The 14,139-nt window shown below is 25.5% G+C and overlaps 2 protein-coding genes across 2 annotated transcripts; one reads left to right on the top strand and one right to left on the bottom strand.

The window, feature by feature from the left end:
* Positions 1-5,565: 5,565 nt before the first annotated feature.
* On the top strand, positions 5,566-6,416 carry LOC101513947 (glucan endo-1,3-beta-D-glucosidase-like). Its single transcript, XM_004504369.3, has 2 exons — positions 5,566-5,839; positions 6,385-6,416. Exons 1-2 carry the CDS (start codon positions 5,566-5,568, stop codon positions 6,414-6,416), a joined length of 306 nt encoding a protein of 101 aa, XP_004504426.2.
* A 3,906-nt stretch (positions 6,417-10,322) lies between these two features.
* LOC101513619 (PLASMODESMATA CALLOSE-BINDING PROTEIN 2-like) lies at positions 10,323-11,815 on the bottom strand. Its single transcript, XM_004504368.4, has 2 exons — positions 11,456-11,815; positions 10,323-10,501 (listed from the first exon to the last, which is right to left on the bottom strand). Exons 1-2 carry the CDS (start codon positions 11,778-11,780, stop codon positions 10,419-10,421), a joined length of 408 nt encoding a protein of 135 aa, XP_004504425.1. The 5' UTR covers positions 11,781-11,815; the 3' UTR covers positions 10,323-10,418.
* Positions 11,816-14,139: the final 2,324 nt, after the last annotated feature.

Raw genomic sequence — 14,139 nt, 5'->3', positions numbered from 1 at the left:
AATATATATATCAAAATTCCCAAATTACAAACCCTAATTTTTCAAACACGTTAAAAATATGGATTCATAATATATATATATCAAAATTCCCAAATTCAAAAATTACAAACCCTAATTTTTCAAACACGTTAAAAATATGGATTCCATATATATATATATCAAAATTCCCAAATTGAATTCTAAAACAAATACAATAACCGAATTTCATCATGAATTAAACATGGTAGGCTCTGATACCAATTGTTGAAAAAAACCTTAATAACGTTGTGCTCAACAATCCATGTCAATTACATGATGAATAGCCAAAGGCGGAAGCGTACCTGTGGGAATTGCCATTAATGAAATCCTGATGGTAGAGCCAATGGGTTGAGTGATCTTCCTCGGCAAAACACCCTGAAGACCTTGCTCTCTTGATGGGGATAGAGAGAACCAGAGAGTTTTCTCCTTTAGGGTTTTGAAACTGAATAGTCTTGTTGTGTTTGCCTTGGGGACCATTACCCCTATATATAACTATTATTAGTTATATCCCAAATTGCAGTATTTCCAATTCAGCCCCTCATTAAATTAGAAACTGCCTGGTATCTACACTATTAATTTTCATAACTATTATGCTCTTTAGCCATAAACTATTATATATTATTTGACCCCCAGTTTATTGGCTAATTATATAATGACCCTAACACACTTTATTAATTAATTACATATGTGACCCATAAATCTTACATTACTATCTCTTTTACAAACAAAAAATATGAATACAATAATCGCTTAGATTTATTAGAATATATTGTATTTGAATAAATACGAAAGATCAATATTCATTAAATTTATTAAGAATTAATATTTTAAATAATGATGCAAAAAAAAATTTAGTGCTCGAGAGAACCCAAATTTAAATTCTAATTTTAACAATATTTCACAATACTTTACTTACTTTCTACCAATATTCGAGAATCAAATGGTTAAAAACAAAAATATAATATAATATAATATAATATAATATAAGAGAGAAAAGAAAATTGTAATTCGACTTAACATCAATAAAAAGCCATAAAAATATTTAAATTAATCTTAAATATATTATATTATATTATGTTGGACTTTGCCCAATAGTTAAGTAGTATAGCATACTAGTATCTTCATTGGAAAAAGGCTTAAAGATTAAAAAAAATGTTTTATGGCTAAAATTGTATGTCTTAGATATACCATTGTTTCCATCCTCGCCATGGCTATTGTGATCCAGCTTGTCTTTGTTGAGTTTTCCACCCTTACATTTGTGTGTTGAGAATTCTTTTTGTCATATGCAAATGTCGCATACATAAAGCAATATTGGTTTTCATGTTAATTTTATGTATTAAGGAAACAAATAGTGAATGAGACTTAAAACAAACCTTGAGGTAAACTCTTTTGCTTTTGTAAAATGTTTTACTTTTATGGCAAAATGTTTCTGTGTTCCATTTGGAAATAAGAATGTCCATGATAACAATAAAAATGGGAAAATTATATTTCCAAAATATGATTATTAGTATAATGTAATAGAAAAATGAATAAATTTAATTAGGAAGATTGAGATTCGATTGACTATTGATAACTTTAAAAATACATTGTATCTTTTATCTTTAATTTTTTAGAAAAAGATTTAGTTATCACATCTCATGAATTAGTCAAAGTGTATTCTATAATTAGAGATGCTATAAGATTTTAGTAATTTGACTGTCATCAATACTAATGACATCCTTAACTTTATAACATATTTTTACTTAAATAACATTTGTTTTGAAAATATTTTTTACTTTAATATCAAATTGAAGTGTTGATAAATTAATGCATATGCTATTTATATAAATTCTCATGATATATAGAACAAAATAGATAAAGAAAAATCACCTCACATTATAATTCAAAAACAAGTCGAACAATATTCTACCATTTTCTTTGTATTTTCAATGGCTTCATAAAAATTGATTTCAATTATGTTATGATTTTGATTCATGTTATGATTGTAGGAACAAAAAATAACTTGGTGTGTGAGTAAGAATGATACTCAGGCATTATGCTACATCCATATTTTTCGAGACATTAACTCACATAATTTTAAATGTAAGGATACAAATTCGTTTTTTTCCCTCATAAGATTATCTAAATACTCGTTTATTTTAAAATCAATTACTAACTTTTTTAATTGTATTTCAAAAATAATGAATCAGAGATATTCATAAATTATAAAATAAAATTAATACATTAAACAAAAGAAACTCCTAAAACCAAAATATTTGGTGTTTTATTATCCAAAAATAAATCCTAGTTGGTCATAACTTCCGACGCTTGTGGAAAACTCACTCAACAAGTTTAACCTCAATACAAAAGTATCTCGAAGCCTCAAACTACATGTTATTGTGCTTCCTTACATTTCTCCTACTAGGTTGGTATTCGACATTATTCCCTCAAGTAACACTATATGTGACGTCCTGTCAAACATAATGGTCATTTCCAAATAACAAACACAAAGGAAATAATAGTAATAATAATAAATCAAACACAATTTTCAAAATCATCCATCATAATTCATTTACAAAAATCAGTTTATTTTATTTTATTAGTGACAACAATAACAACTTTACCATCAAAATCAATATTTTAATTTAAAAACATAAATTTTGTATCAAAAGTCATTGTTTCAAAATCTAATATTTTATCAAATTTGAACAAATAGAAAGTAAAATTATTAATAGATTATATTAATAACTCAAGTTCAAATGTAAAGATGACATATTAAAATTGAACAGAGTCAAAAAAATTCCTTACACAACCGTAGACAGCCGGAATCGATTTTCGTTCTTTGTCTCATTGTGGCTGATGTGTCTTTCCTCTGTCTTGCATACTATTTGAGAGTCAATATTCCTTTTCTTTTTTATAACTATGATAGCTATTTACTTGGGACTTATATGTTTTTTTTCTTCTTTTTTATCCCAAATGGTAAGGATGAGTCCTAGCAAGTGTAAATGGAAAGGAGCTTATGTGTTGTGTAGAGATAGAAAAGTTGTTCTTCTCATCAAGACTATTTTAATATCTCTCTTCCTAAATTATAGCAATTTGTTTTTCATTGCCTCTTTCTAATTTATACCTTTATTGTTTTTGTTTTCTTGAAATAGTTAAATTGTGGCATTATTATAAGTATTATTATTAATATTTTTTTAATAATTAGCAAAATATTCAGTTATAATTGGATAAAAATATAATAATAATAACAATCACATTAGAAATTATAATAAAATAAAAATATATTTTACACATTATTAATAATAATAATAAATAAGGGTCCTACATTCTATCCACCTAAAATAGTTTCATCCTCGAAACTGACATTAAAGACTTCCTAGATATAACACACTTATCTTATCCGTCAAGAAAATCTTATCTATCATGCTGCAATTATTTCAAAATCCATCATGCCTAACCGTCGAGAAATTACAATCTATTGGACGTTTTATTTTAAATTCTAATCCAAGATTTCACAATTGTCTGTGAGTTTGACGGTGGTATTTACTATCTATTTTACAAAAAAAAAAAAAAGAATTGAATACTTAGATTCATTAAAATATACTGTATATGAAATAATATGATAGATTCATTAAAATATAATGTATATGAAATAATATGATAGATCAATATTCATTAAAGTTATTAAGAATTACTGTTTTAAATAATGTTGCAATAAAATTTTCAGTGTTCGAAGAACTCGAATTTAAATTTTAATTTTTACAATATTTGAGAATACTTTACTCAACTCTTGACCATTATCCAAATTATAGGTGCGCATTTCCTTTGTGAACCAAATGGTTAAAACTAAAAAAATAATATAATATTATATAGATAATATAATATCGATGACTTTATTCGTCAAGAATCAAACCACTATTATTTAAATAAAATATATATAATAAAAGAAGGAAATAGTAAAAGAATTTATGCATAATAATTAAAATAACTAAAAAACAATATTCAATATATAAATTACGCGTGCATTCGTCCTATATTTTGTTTACCCTTTTAGAAATTGGTTTTTATTTTTGTAAGTTGGGTGGATGTATGGTGTATTGTTATTGTATTGGTTGTTTTTTTGTGGGATGAAAACCTTGCTTTAAAAGTTTGAAACTATGAGGTCTAAAAAAATTTGTTATAGTGGTGTTATTCTATAAAAAAAAAATACACTAAGGCTCTGTGTACTTTAAAAAGAATTTTGTTGTTGATTATTATGATTTTTGAGTTGCTGAGTTTGATGAAAAATTTCAATTTATATGACATGTTTATAATTAAGTGATACTATTTACCTTAAACAAATGTTTAAAAATTTATATATTTTATTGAAGAATCTCATTATTTTTCTTTAAAAAAAAAAACTAATATTAATTTAGAGTGTAGGGTGTCATATACAACATTAAATATTCAAAAACATGATAGAGAAATACGTATATTAACTGAAAAATAAAATTTTAAAGATAGCAAAATAGTTATGATTTTCCTATACATTTTGTATTCAATAGCTATTATAAAAAAAGTAAAAATCTCAACAACAAAAAATTGACTGAATCTCAATTTTTTTTAACCGAATAAATATCTAAATCCTTTTAAATAGATTCTACTATCTTAAGTAGTTTTGAAATCGTCTATTAAAGATTTTCTTTAAATAGTGTAATCTACAGTTCAATACACGGAATAGTTTTAATGGAGTTAATATTAAATTTGATTTTAAAAAAATGCATTGAACATTTACTTGATTATAAAATTTAATTAACTATTTTTGTAATAATCAAATGTTTGAGAGACGCATATCTTTTTTTTTTTCTTGTCATGTATATTTGTAGAGTTGTTGAGAATTATTCGATAATTATAGAGTTATTCATGTAAAATCTATTGTAATTATATATAGTATGATTAGATATAGATAGATATAAATATGGTCAACGCATTTGAAAGGTAACTTTATTTAGAAAAATTGATTTATAGAAAAGAAAAACTAAAAAAAAGGAAAAGTTATATTTATAAAATATGAATATTAGTAGTAAAATATAATAAAAAAAAGGAGAATTTTAATTATAAAAATCGGTTTTTATTGAGTATTGATAACTTTTTAAATACATAGTATCTTTTATTTTTATTTTTTTAGAAGAAAATGCAGTGTATCACATCTCATGCATTAGTCAACGTCTCTTCTATAATTAGAGAAGCAATATGACTATATCATCAATAATTTCCCTTAAGATTATAAAATACTTTTACCTAAATAAAAATTATATATTTTTGAATTAAAATGTTAGAAATCAGTAAATATTTGTTTTTGAAATATTTTTTTACTTTAATAATTTAATATCGAATTTAAGCAGTGGTAAATTTATGTATGTTCTATTTATATATATACTTGTGATATATAGAGCAAAATAAGTAAAGAAAAACCACCTCACATAATAATTCAGAAACAAGTCAAACAATATCTGATCATCTTCTTTGAATTCTTCAATGGCCTCATCAAAGTTGATTTCAGTTATGTTAATGTTTGTGACAACCATGATTTTCATTAATGTGATGATTGTAGGAGCAGCAAAAACATGGTGTGTGGCTAAGGAGGGAGCTGATACCCAGGCCTTAATTAGTGCTATAAATTATGCATGTGGAGCTGGAGCTGATTGTGGGCCTATTCAGCCCGGTGGACTTTGTTATAATCCAAACACCATCCAAAGTCATGCTTCTTATGCTTTTGATAGTTACTATCAAATGAAGAAGCAAGCTGATGGCTCTTGCGATTTTGGTGGCAGTGCAACCATTGTTAACACTGAACCAAGTATAAATACCAATATTCTTTTAATTAATTTTTTATTAAATAATTTTTTTTATGATTGAACGTCGTTTTAAAACTAATTTATATTAATAGTGCATGATTAATTTTCTCATTTTTTATCCTTGTAGTTTTTTTATTTATTTAATCCCTTAAAATTTTAAAATGATTATTTTAAATCCACTTAGATGAGGTAATTTTTATTTTGGTTCCAACAAAATCACTTTCTCTTTGACTATCCTATGGCTAAGATTTGAAAGAACTTATTTTGGTCATTAATATTCATTTTATGATATATCTAAGTCTAACTTAATTTGAGTTTAAGAAAATATTTTTCAAATGGAGCATAGTTGCATGGATAAAAATAGTATAAAAATCAAATCATATTTTTTTTCGAACACTAAATCAAAATTATGATCTCATTTTATAAGGATAAAAAACTTATTTCATCTTAATTTTTTAATTTCTTTTCAATGTTTTTTATGTTTAATGAGCTACATTTTTTCCCTTTAATTTTCTGATGAAAATTCAACTTTTTTTTCTATGTATAGGTTATGGAAAGTGCGTATATCCATCTTTCTGAAGGTATGACCATAAATTGTGTTCAAGATTTGATTTGATGTTTTTATTGGTTTTTAGTGCCCAACATTTTTTACATGTAACTAATTGATAATGTTATTTGCTTTTTTTATGTTTAATTAGTATTGTTGGAAGAGCATGAATGAAAAGATCAATTGATTATTCGACATCATACAATACACAGACCGAACAACAATAAAGCAATGTTATGAGTCATATGACTCTTCACTTTTTTTATTTATCAATGTATACGTTTTGATTTTATTCTTTTTATAAGCAACATTTAATTAAGGAGTACCAACATACTCCAACCTTTATACAAGATATGTGGTGTTAATTCTAAATATTTTAAATAAATCTTGATATTAATTTGACATGACTAACTGTCAGTTATTATTGTCTTGTAATATTTTCTTATTCATAAGAGTGTTGTCAATCAAGAATCAATGTTTAATTTTTTTTAGAGAATGTTTAGTCTTCTTGTAGCCCAACTATGTGGGTTAGGACTCGTCTTATTTCTATTTTATTATTTTCTTTATTTTTCTTTTGAAAATTTATATCGCTATATCTTTTCATCACAAAAAAAGAAAATATAATTTAATTTATGTCAAAGTTCTCATTTAGATCAAACACAGTTAATAAATATTGATATTATTATATTGAATTTCTTATTTCAAGTTTGAATTCGGTACTTCATAGTTGTCTATAAGTTTTATGGTAGTATTTACTATCTCTTTTACAAACAAAAAATATGAATACAATAATCACTTAGATTTATTAGAATATATTGTATTTGAATAAATATGACAAATCAATATTCATTAAATTTATTAAGAATTAATATTTTAAATAATGATGCAAAAAAAATTTTAGTGCTCGAGAGAATCCAAATTTAAATTCTAATTTTAACAATATTTCACAATACTTTACTTACTTTCTACCAATATTCGAGAATCAAATAGTTAAAAACAAAAATATAATATAATATAATATAAAAGAGAAAAGAAAATTGTAATTCGACATAAGATCAATAAAAAGCCATAAAAATATTTAACTTAATCTTAAATATATTATATTATATTGGACTTTGCCCAATAGTACAGTAGTATAGCATACTAGTATCTTCATTGGAAAAAGGCTTAAAGATTAAAAAAAATGTTTTATGGCTAAAATTGTATGTCTTAGATATACCATTGTTTCCATCCTCGCCATGGCTATTTTGACAATGAATCAACATAATTATTCATGATCGATGATTTTTGCCTTCAAGATTTATTTTTATCTTAGAGTTGTGCATTAAGATTTCAAATTATTAAAATCTATAGTTTATTTGTTCATCATAAAATGTATACATTGTGTAATAAAATAAAATATCACAACTTATATTTTATTTATTTATCGTGGTTATTATGTGATGAATTGTATGATTCCGTTTTATCATAGCTCTTGAATCTTTTATTCGTGTTAGAAGATTTGTTTGTTTGACGTGTTGTCACTGATGTATATACTCCTCCAACAATGCTAATTAAACATCGAATTAAACGATTTTACCAATTAGTTTCAGTTATAAAATATTGTGCACTATCAAATCAATCAAATATTGGAAGACAAATTAAGATTATGTCTTAAAAATCACATAATCAAATAGACCAAGATTCATCTCATATGTAAAGTAAGTTTGAGAATTTTACATAGAGAAAAACTCGTTGATTTTTATATTGATGAAAGATAATAAATTGTACATTGAGACATTTGTTGATAGTCTTTGTTCTCTTACCATTTTCTTAATCTCTTAACTAAGTTACTATGATTAACTCTAGATTTATATTATGTGACATCATACCTTTCATAAGATAGGTATATATATTCTCAGTAGCTATTCACACACAAAAATAGAGATAAATTAGCTATTGATCACAACATAATTAATATAATGCAATGACTACCAAATACAAACATCACTATTTTTAAAAATTTGAATATTCGTCAAAAAAGTAAAATAAAGCTCGTTTTATTGTACAAAATCTCTTTAAATGTTAGAAACCTCAAAATTATTTTAGAAAAAAATAAAAATTATATTTTTATCCTTATAAAATAAGTGAATTATGATCTAGTCCCTCGAGTTTTTTTCCATGTTCATAATCTTTTTATCTATACCATTATGCAACATTTGTAAATGATTTTGGGAAAAAAAGCTTGCACCAAGCTGAATAGGCCCACAATTAACTCTTGAGCATGCATAATTTAAAACATTAAGCAATTGTTGGGAATTGGCATCATTCCTAGCCACACACAATTTTTATGCTTCTCCAACTATCACATTCATCAAAATAATGTGTTACAAACATTAATATAAATGAAATCGACTTTGGTGAGGTGATTGAATAAATCAAAGGAAATGATGGAATTTTGTTTCTGAACTATTATGTGGTGATTTTGCTTTATCTATTTGGCTTCTATTTTGCTCTTTATTTAAATAGAGCATGGGTACATCACCACCAAATTAGACTTATATTAAAATAACAATAATAAAATATTAAAAAGGTAAAATATTTAATGTACTTCAATATTTTTAATTGAATAAATGTTTTTTTATTTAATAAAGACAATTTCTCTTTTCTTCGTTGACATAAATTGTTAGGAACTTTTTTATTTATCATAAATTATTCTGTATTGAAAAAATAGTTTCCTGAATAATACCTCATAATATTGATGAATAATTAAGTTTACAAATGGAAGGATCAGTATATATATAGTGTTGATCAACACTTGATACAATGAAGTACTTAGTTAGTTATCTAAAGCCTAACTATAAACTAACTAAACAAGTTGTGTTGACTTGGTCAGAAATTTGATTTTATTCTCCTCTAAATAAAAATTAAAGAAAGAAAACCAAATCCTTTTTCTCTGAATAATCTCACATTTGAGTTCACGGTACATGTTTGTTTTATATGATAAGAATCATATTATTCACATCAATGCTATTGAACATGGTCATAACCTTTTGTCTCGTAGGAAATACAAACAACAATGCACTAAATTGTTTATAATAGAATCAAAGTAATAAAACCGAACGGTTAAAATTAATTCATGATAAAAAAAAAACACAAATACTTATATTTTAAAGACTGAATTATAATTTTGGCTCTCTTATTTTTATAAATTCACGAAATTAGTTTCTCATTTTTAAATATCAGATATTTGATTAATCTCTAAAAATATAGACGCAAAATTGACAATGTATATAAATGATGTGACATATGATATGATGTTATAGGATCATTTAGAAATATTAGTTAATTATGTGTCATCAATTGAATTACAAAAATTATTCATTTTTAAAGTTGAAAATGAGGTATTTAGCAAAAAAATTGCACCAACATAAGTGTTTAATATCATTTCACATAATTAGAAAGTTGGGAACAAAATTGATCAACATTTACAGTTTCAAAGACTAAAATGTCTATTGTCTACTGATGTCTCACTTTCTAGCTTATAAAAATAGCTAGTTCAAATTTGGTTTAATTATTCTCTAGATTTTTAAACTATTTGAGAATTTTTAAATAGGTCTTTTAAAACTAAAAAAATTGTAATAAGATACCTGAACTATTGTATTTTTTTGTAAATAGGTCATTCTATTGCATTGTCATTGGTCAATCGTTAGTCAAATTTTATAAGCCTTAATTACAAAAAAACATGAACTTAATTACAATTTTTATGGTTTAAGAACCTATTTAAAAATTGATAGAACTCAAACGATTGAAACAACTTTTAATCAGAATTTACTTACGTTTTGATTTATGTCTTGATTGAACCAAATTACTATAGCTTTTTCTTCTAGGAACTGGGCAAAATAAATAAAAACATCACTCATATGAATTAGAAAATATAAATTATTTCGCAAATTATTATAAGATATTAATAACTCATGACTAGTTATTATTTAATAATTCTTATAATAATATAAACATTACATAGCCAAAATATATACATTGACTCATATTTTTTATGGATTGTAATCAATCGATCTTTCATTCATGTCAGAAGATTTGTTCCTTCGAGAATATGGGTATTGACATCGTCCAAAGCCTATATACATCCACAGGAAAAAAAGAGATGAGATCATAATTAATCAACATTGCAATGTCGACTATATACATATAAACATGTTTATATGTACATAAACATTTTTTGTGTGGAAAATAAACATAAACATATCACTATTAAAAAGGTGAGTTTTCATCAAAAAAATTAAATACGAATTTAAAACTTAAAACATGTATCGTTAAACATTTAAATTGGGTAAAACAATGTTAAATATGTTTTTTATATCTATAAAATGAGTGAATTTTGATTTGATCCCTAATTCTTAAAACAAGTGAATTAATATCAACAAAAATAACTTTTATAGGACCAAACTGAAATTTTATCATTTTATATGAATTTAATTCATATACATTGTTGGTGTAAAATATTTGACTTAATTGCAGTTTTAGTCCTCCTATTTTAGTTGAATCGCAAATGTAGTCCCCCATTTTATTTCTCTCTAGTTTTGGTCCCCAAATAGATTTTTGGTCCAAAATTTGATGAAGTTTCATTTTTTCAAGTCGCACCACATCATTTATAATCTTAGATTTTAGGTACAATTGTTGTACCACAAGATCTTGAGGCATGATGTGACTTAAATAAATGCAAAAAATATGAAATTTCATCAAGTTTTTTACCAAAATTATGTTAAAGAGACCAAAATTGGAGAGAAATAAAATGAGGGGAATACTTTTGCAATTCGACTAAAATAGGGGGACTAAAACTGCAATTAAGCCAAAATATTTTTATAGGGCCAGTCAATCACAATATCATTAAATCATTAAAGATATTTGATTTTTATTATTACTATCTCTAAATTTGTGTTCATGAATGCTTGCAATTAAATTCTTTATACGTTTGAAAATAAAAAAAAAATATCTTTTTCTTTTAAAAAAATATCAAAATGAAAAATATATTTAATCTAAAAATTAGTTAAATGAGGTAATTTATTCATACTTGGATCGGTCACAGCAATACTTGCAAGGCCACCAAAATAACAAGAACCAGGGGCTTGATTCTTGGACTGATAATAACTGTCGAAAGCATAAGAAGCATGATTTTGAAGGGTATTTGGGTAATAACAACTTCCACCAGGTTGAATAGGACCACAATCAGCTCCATTTCCACATGCATAATTTAATGCATTTTGTAGTGGTGGGCCACTAGCACTGCTCCTAACTACACACCATGTTTTTGCTCTTACAATCATAACATTCATCAAAGTCATGGTTGTTACAATGGTTAACATTAACATGATTGAATCTAGCTTTTGTGAAGCCATTGATGGAATCAAAGGGAGAGATGAAATATATATTTTTTTTTTTTTTATTTAATTGTTAATTATGTTGAGAGGAGATTTTGTATTCTCTACTTCACTTATTTTGCTCTCTTTCTCATTTGTTTGTATAAATAGAACATGGGTTGATAAGCATTTGGACTTGAAATCAATTATAAAAGTCAAAATATATATTTTAAAATGAAATATTTAATATACTTACTGTTTTTAGAAAATAAATACGATTTCATTTAATATAAATATTTCTAAATCTTAAAAGTCAAAGATGGATTGATGGGAGTCAAATTATTTTATAAATAACAAGGTGATGGTAATCTCATAATAAAATATTGGCAACACTAAATCAGAGATCTTTTAACTGTTTTTTCAGGAAAAGACAAATATGTTCAAAAAAGATTAGTTGTGTCAATTAGGATGGCATATGTACTTTATAATTTAATTTAAGGTTTCAAATAACTCTTATACTTTTTTTTTTTTATCAAATTAGTTCTTTATCTTTAAAAATATTTTCACGGTTGAACCAACGAGAAATTATTTACGCTTGGCCATGTGATTAGTTGTAACTCATAAAAATAATCATTATATTTTGGCCATGTGTTAAAAAAATGTTTGATTTGGCATTGACATTCATTTTTGGAACCAAACTTGGGTACTTAAAAACAAAATTGTCATTGTTGCAGATATCCTCAACAATCAAGTTAAAACACCAATCATTGTAATTGGTAAGTCGGTGTTCACGACACATGATGAAAGAAAAAATCTATTTTCCAAGAACTAACATTGAGCAAATAAGGCACAATGACTTTTGGAGGAAAACTAAAAGGCCAGATCATTGGTCAAGGTATAGTTGGTAATGGTATTTCCCTTTCTATTAAAGACGTATTGTTTGTTAAAGGTTTTAAGCATATAATTTAATAAGTATTAATCACTTAAGTGACAATAATTATGATATTATATTTAATCAAAAAACATGCAAGACAATTAGTCAGAATAATAGATTTGTACTCTTTACAGGTCAGAAACAAAACAATATTTATAAGCTAAATCTGTTTAGTCTAGAGAAACAAAAGGTTAAGTGTCTTATGTTATTAAATGAATAGAAACTAATTTGACACAAAAGATTATATCATGCATACCTTAGATTAATTTTAAAACTGAATAAACTTCAAGTAGTTAGCGGTCTACCTAAGTTTAGTTACAAAACTGAAATTATTTATGAAGCTTGTCAATAGGGAAAACAAACAAAGAAATCATTTATCCCTAAGAACTCATACTCTACCTTAAAGCCCCTTGAACTCTTACATATAGATCTATTTGGGCTAGTGAAAACAGTCTCTCTAAGTGGAAAGAAATATAGTTTTGTTATTGTAGATGATTACACTAGGTGGATATGGGTAAAATTCTTACAAAGTAAGAGTGAATCCCACAAAGTGTTTATCATATTTTGCAAACAAATAATGAATGAAAAGAGTCTTAAGATTGTAACAATTAGAAGTGTTCATGGAGGAGAATTGCAAACAAGTTCTTTGAAAGTTTTTACGGTGAGAATATAATCTCTCACAATTTCTCTTCCCCTAGAACACTCCAACAAAATGGAGTTGTAGAAATAAATAATATATCACTCCAAGAAATGGCTAGAACCATGTTAAATGAGATAAATGTTGCAAAACACTTTTGGGATGAAGCAATTAACATTGCATGTTATATTCAAAATAAAGTCTTAATTAGGTATATATTTAATAAAACACCATATGAATTGTTGAAAGGTAAAAATCATAACTTCTCTCACTTTAAACAATTTGGTTGTACTTGTTATATGTTGAACACTAAAGATAACCTTGGTAAATTTGATTCTAGATCTCAAAAGTTTACCTTCATTGGATACTCTGAAAGATCTAAGGCTCATAGAGTATTTAATAGGGAAACTTGGATTGTGAAAGAATCCATACATATTAACTTTGATGACAAATAGGTTGACCTTGAAAAGTCAAAGCAAGAAGATGATAGTGTAAGTTTATCGGAACCAGAGGAAGTAGATGCAAACAAACTATAAGAAACTGAAAAATCAGAGGATACAAGAAAATTAGAAGAATATGACAAATCCTTAGAGGATGAAACTAATCAAGTCAGAAACAATCAAGATAAGTCAGAATGAAGATCTGAATGGAAGTACAAGTCATCTCATCCTAAAACTTTATTCATTAGAAGTGCAAGTGATCCTTAGAGGACCATATCATCACTAAAAGATACCACTTTATTTGGCTTACTCTCATTAATTGAGTCTACCTTTATTGATGAAACATTGCCAGATGATGGATGAATTTATGCAAAAAAAAAAAAAAAG

This window comes from Cicer arietinum, chromosome 6 (assembly GCF_000331145.2).
Source record: "Cicer arietinum cultivar CDC Frontier isolate Library 1 chromosome 6, Cicar.CDCFrontier_v2.0, whole genome shotgun sequence".
Lineage (NCBI taxonomy): Eukaryota > Viridiplantae > Streptophyta > Magnoliopsida > Fabales > Fabaceae > Cicer > Cicer arietinum.
Note: the sequence above shows the minus strand (reverse complement) of the source record. Positions and strands in the feature narration are given on the sequence as shown.

Bases quoted from the DNA above. Each gene is read 5' to 3' on its own strand.
- LOC101513947 (XM_004504369.3), top strand. From the start codon at position 5,566: ATGATTTTCATTAATGTGATGATTGTAGGAGCAGCAAAAACATGGTGT. The intron at 5,840-6,384 runs GTATAAATACCA...TTCTATGTATAG, and splicing joins CATTGTTAACACTGAACCAA to GTTATGGAAAGTGCGTATAT.
- LOC101513619 (XM_004504368.4), bottom strand. From the start codon at position 11,780: ATGGCTTCACAAAAGCTAGATTCAATCATGTTAATGTTAACCATTGTA. The intron at 10,502-11,455 runs GTATGAATAAAT...GGATGTATATAG, and splicing joins TATTGCTGTGACCGATCCAA to GCTTTGGACGATGTCAATAC.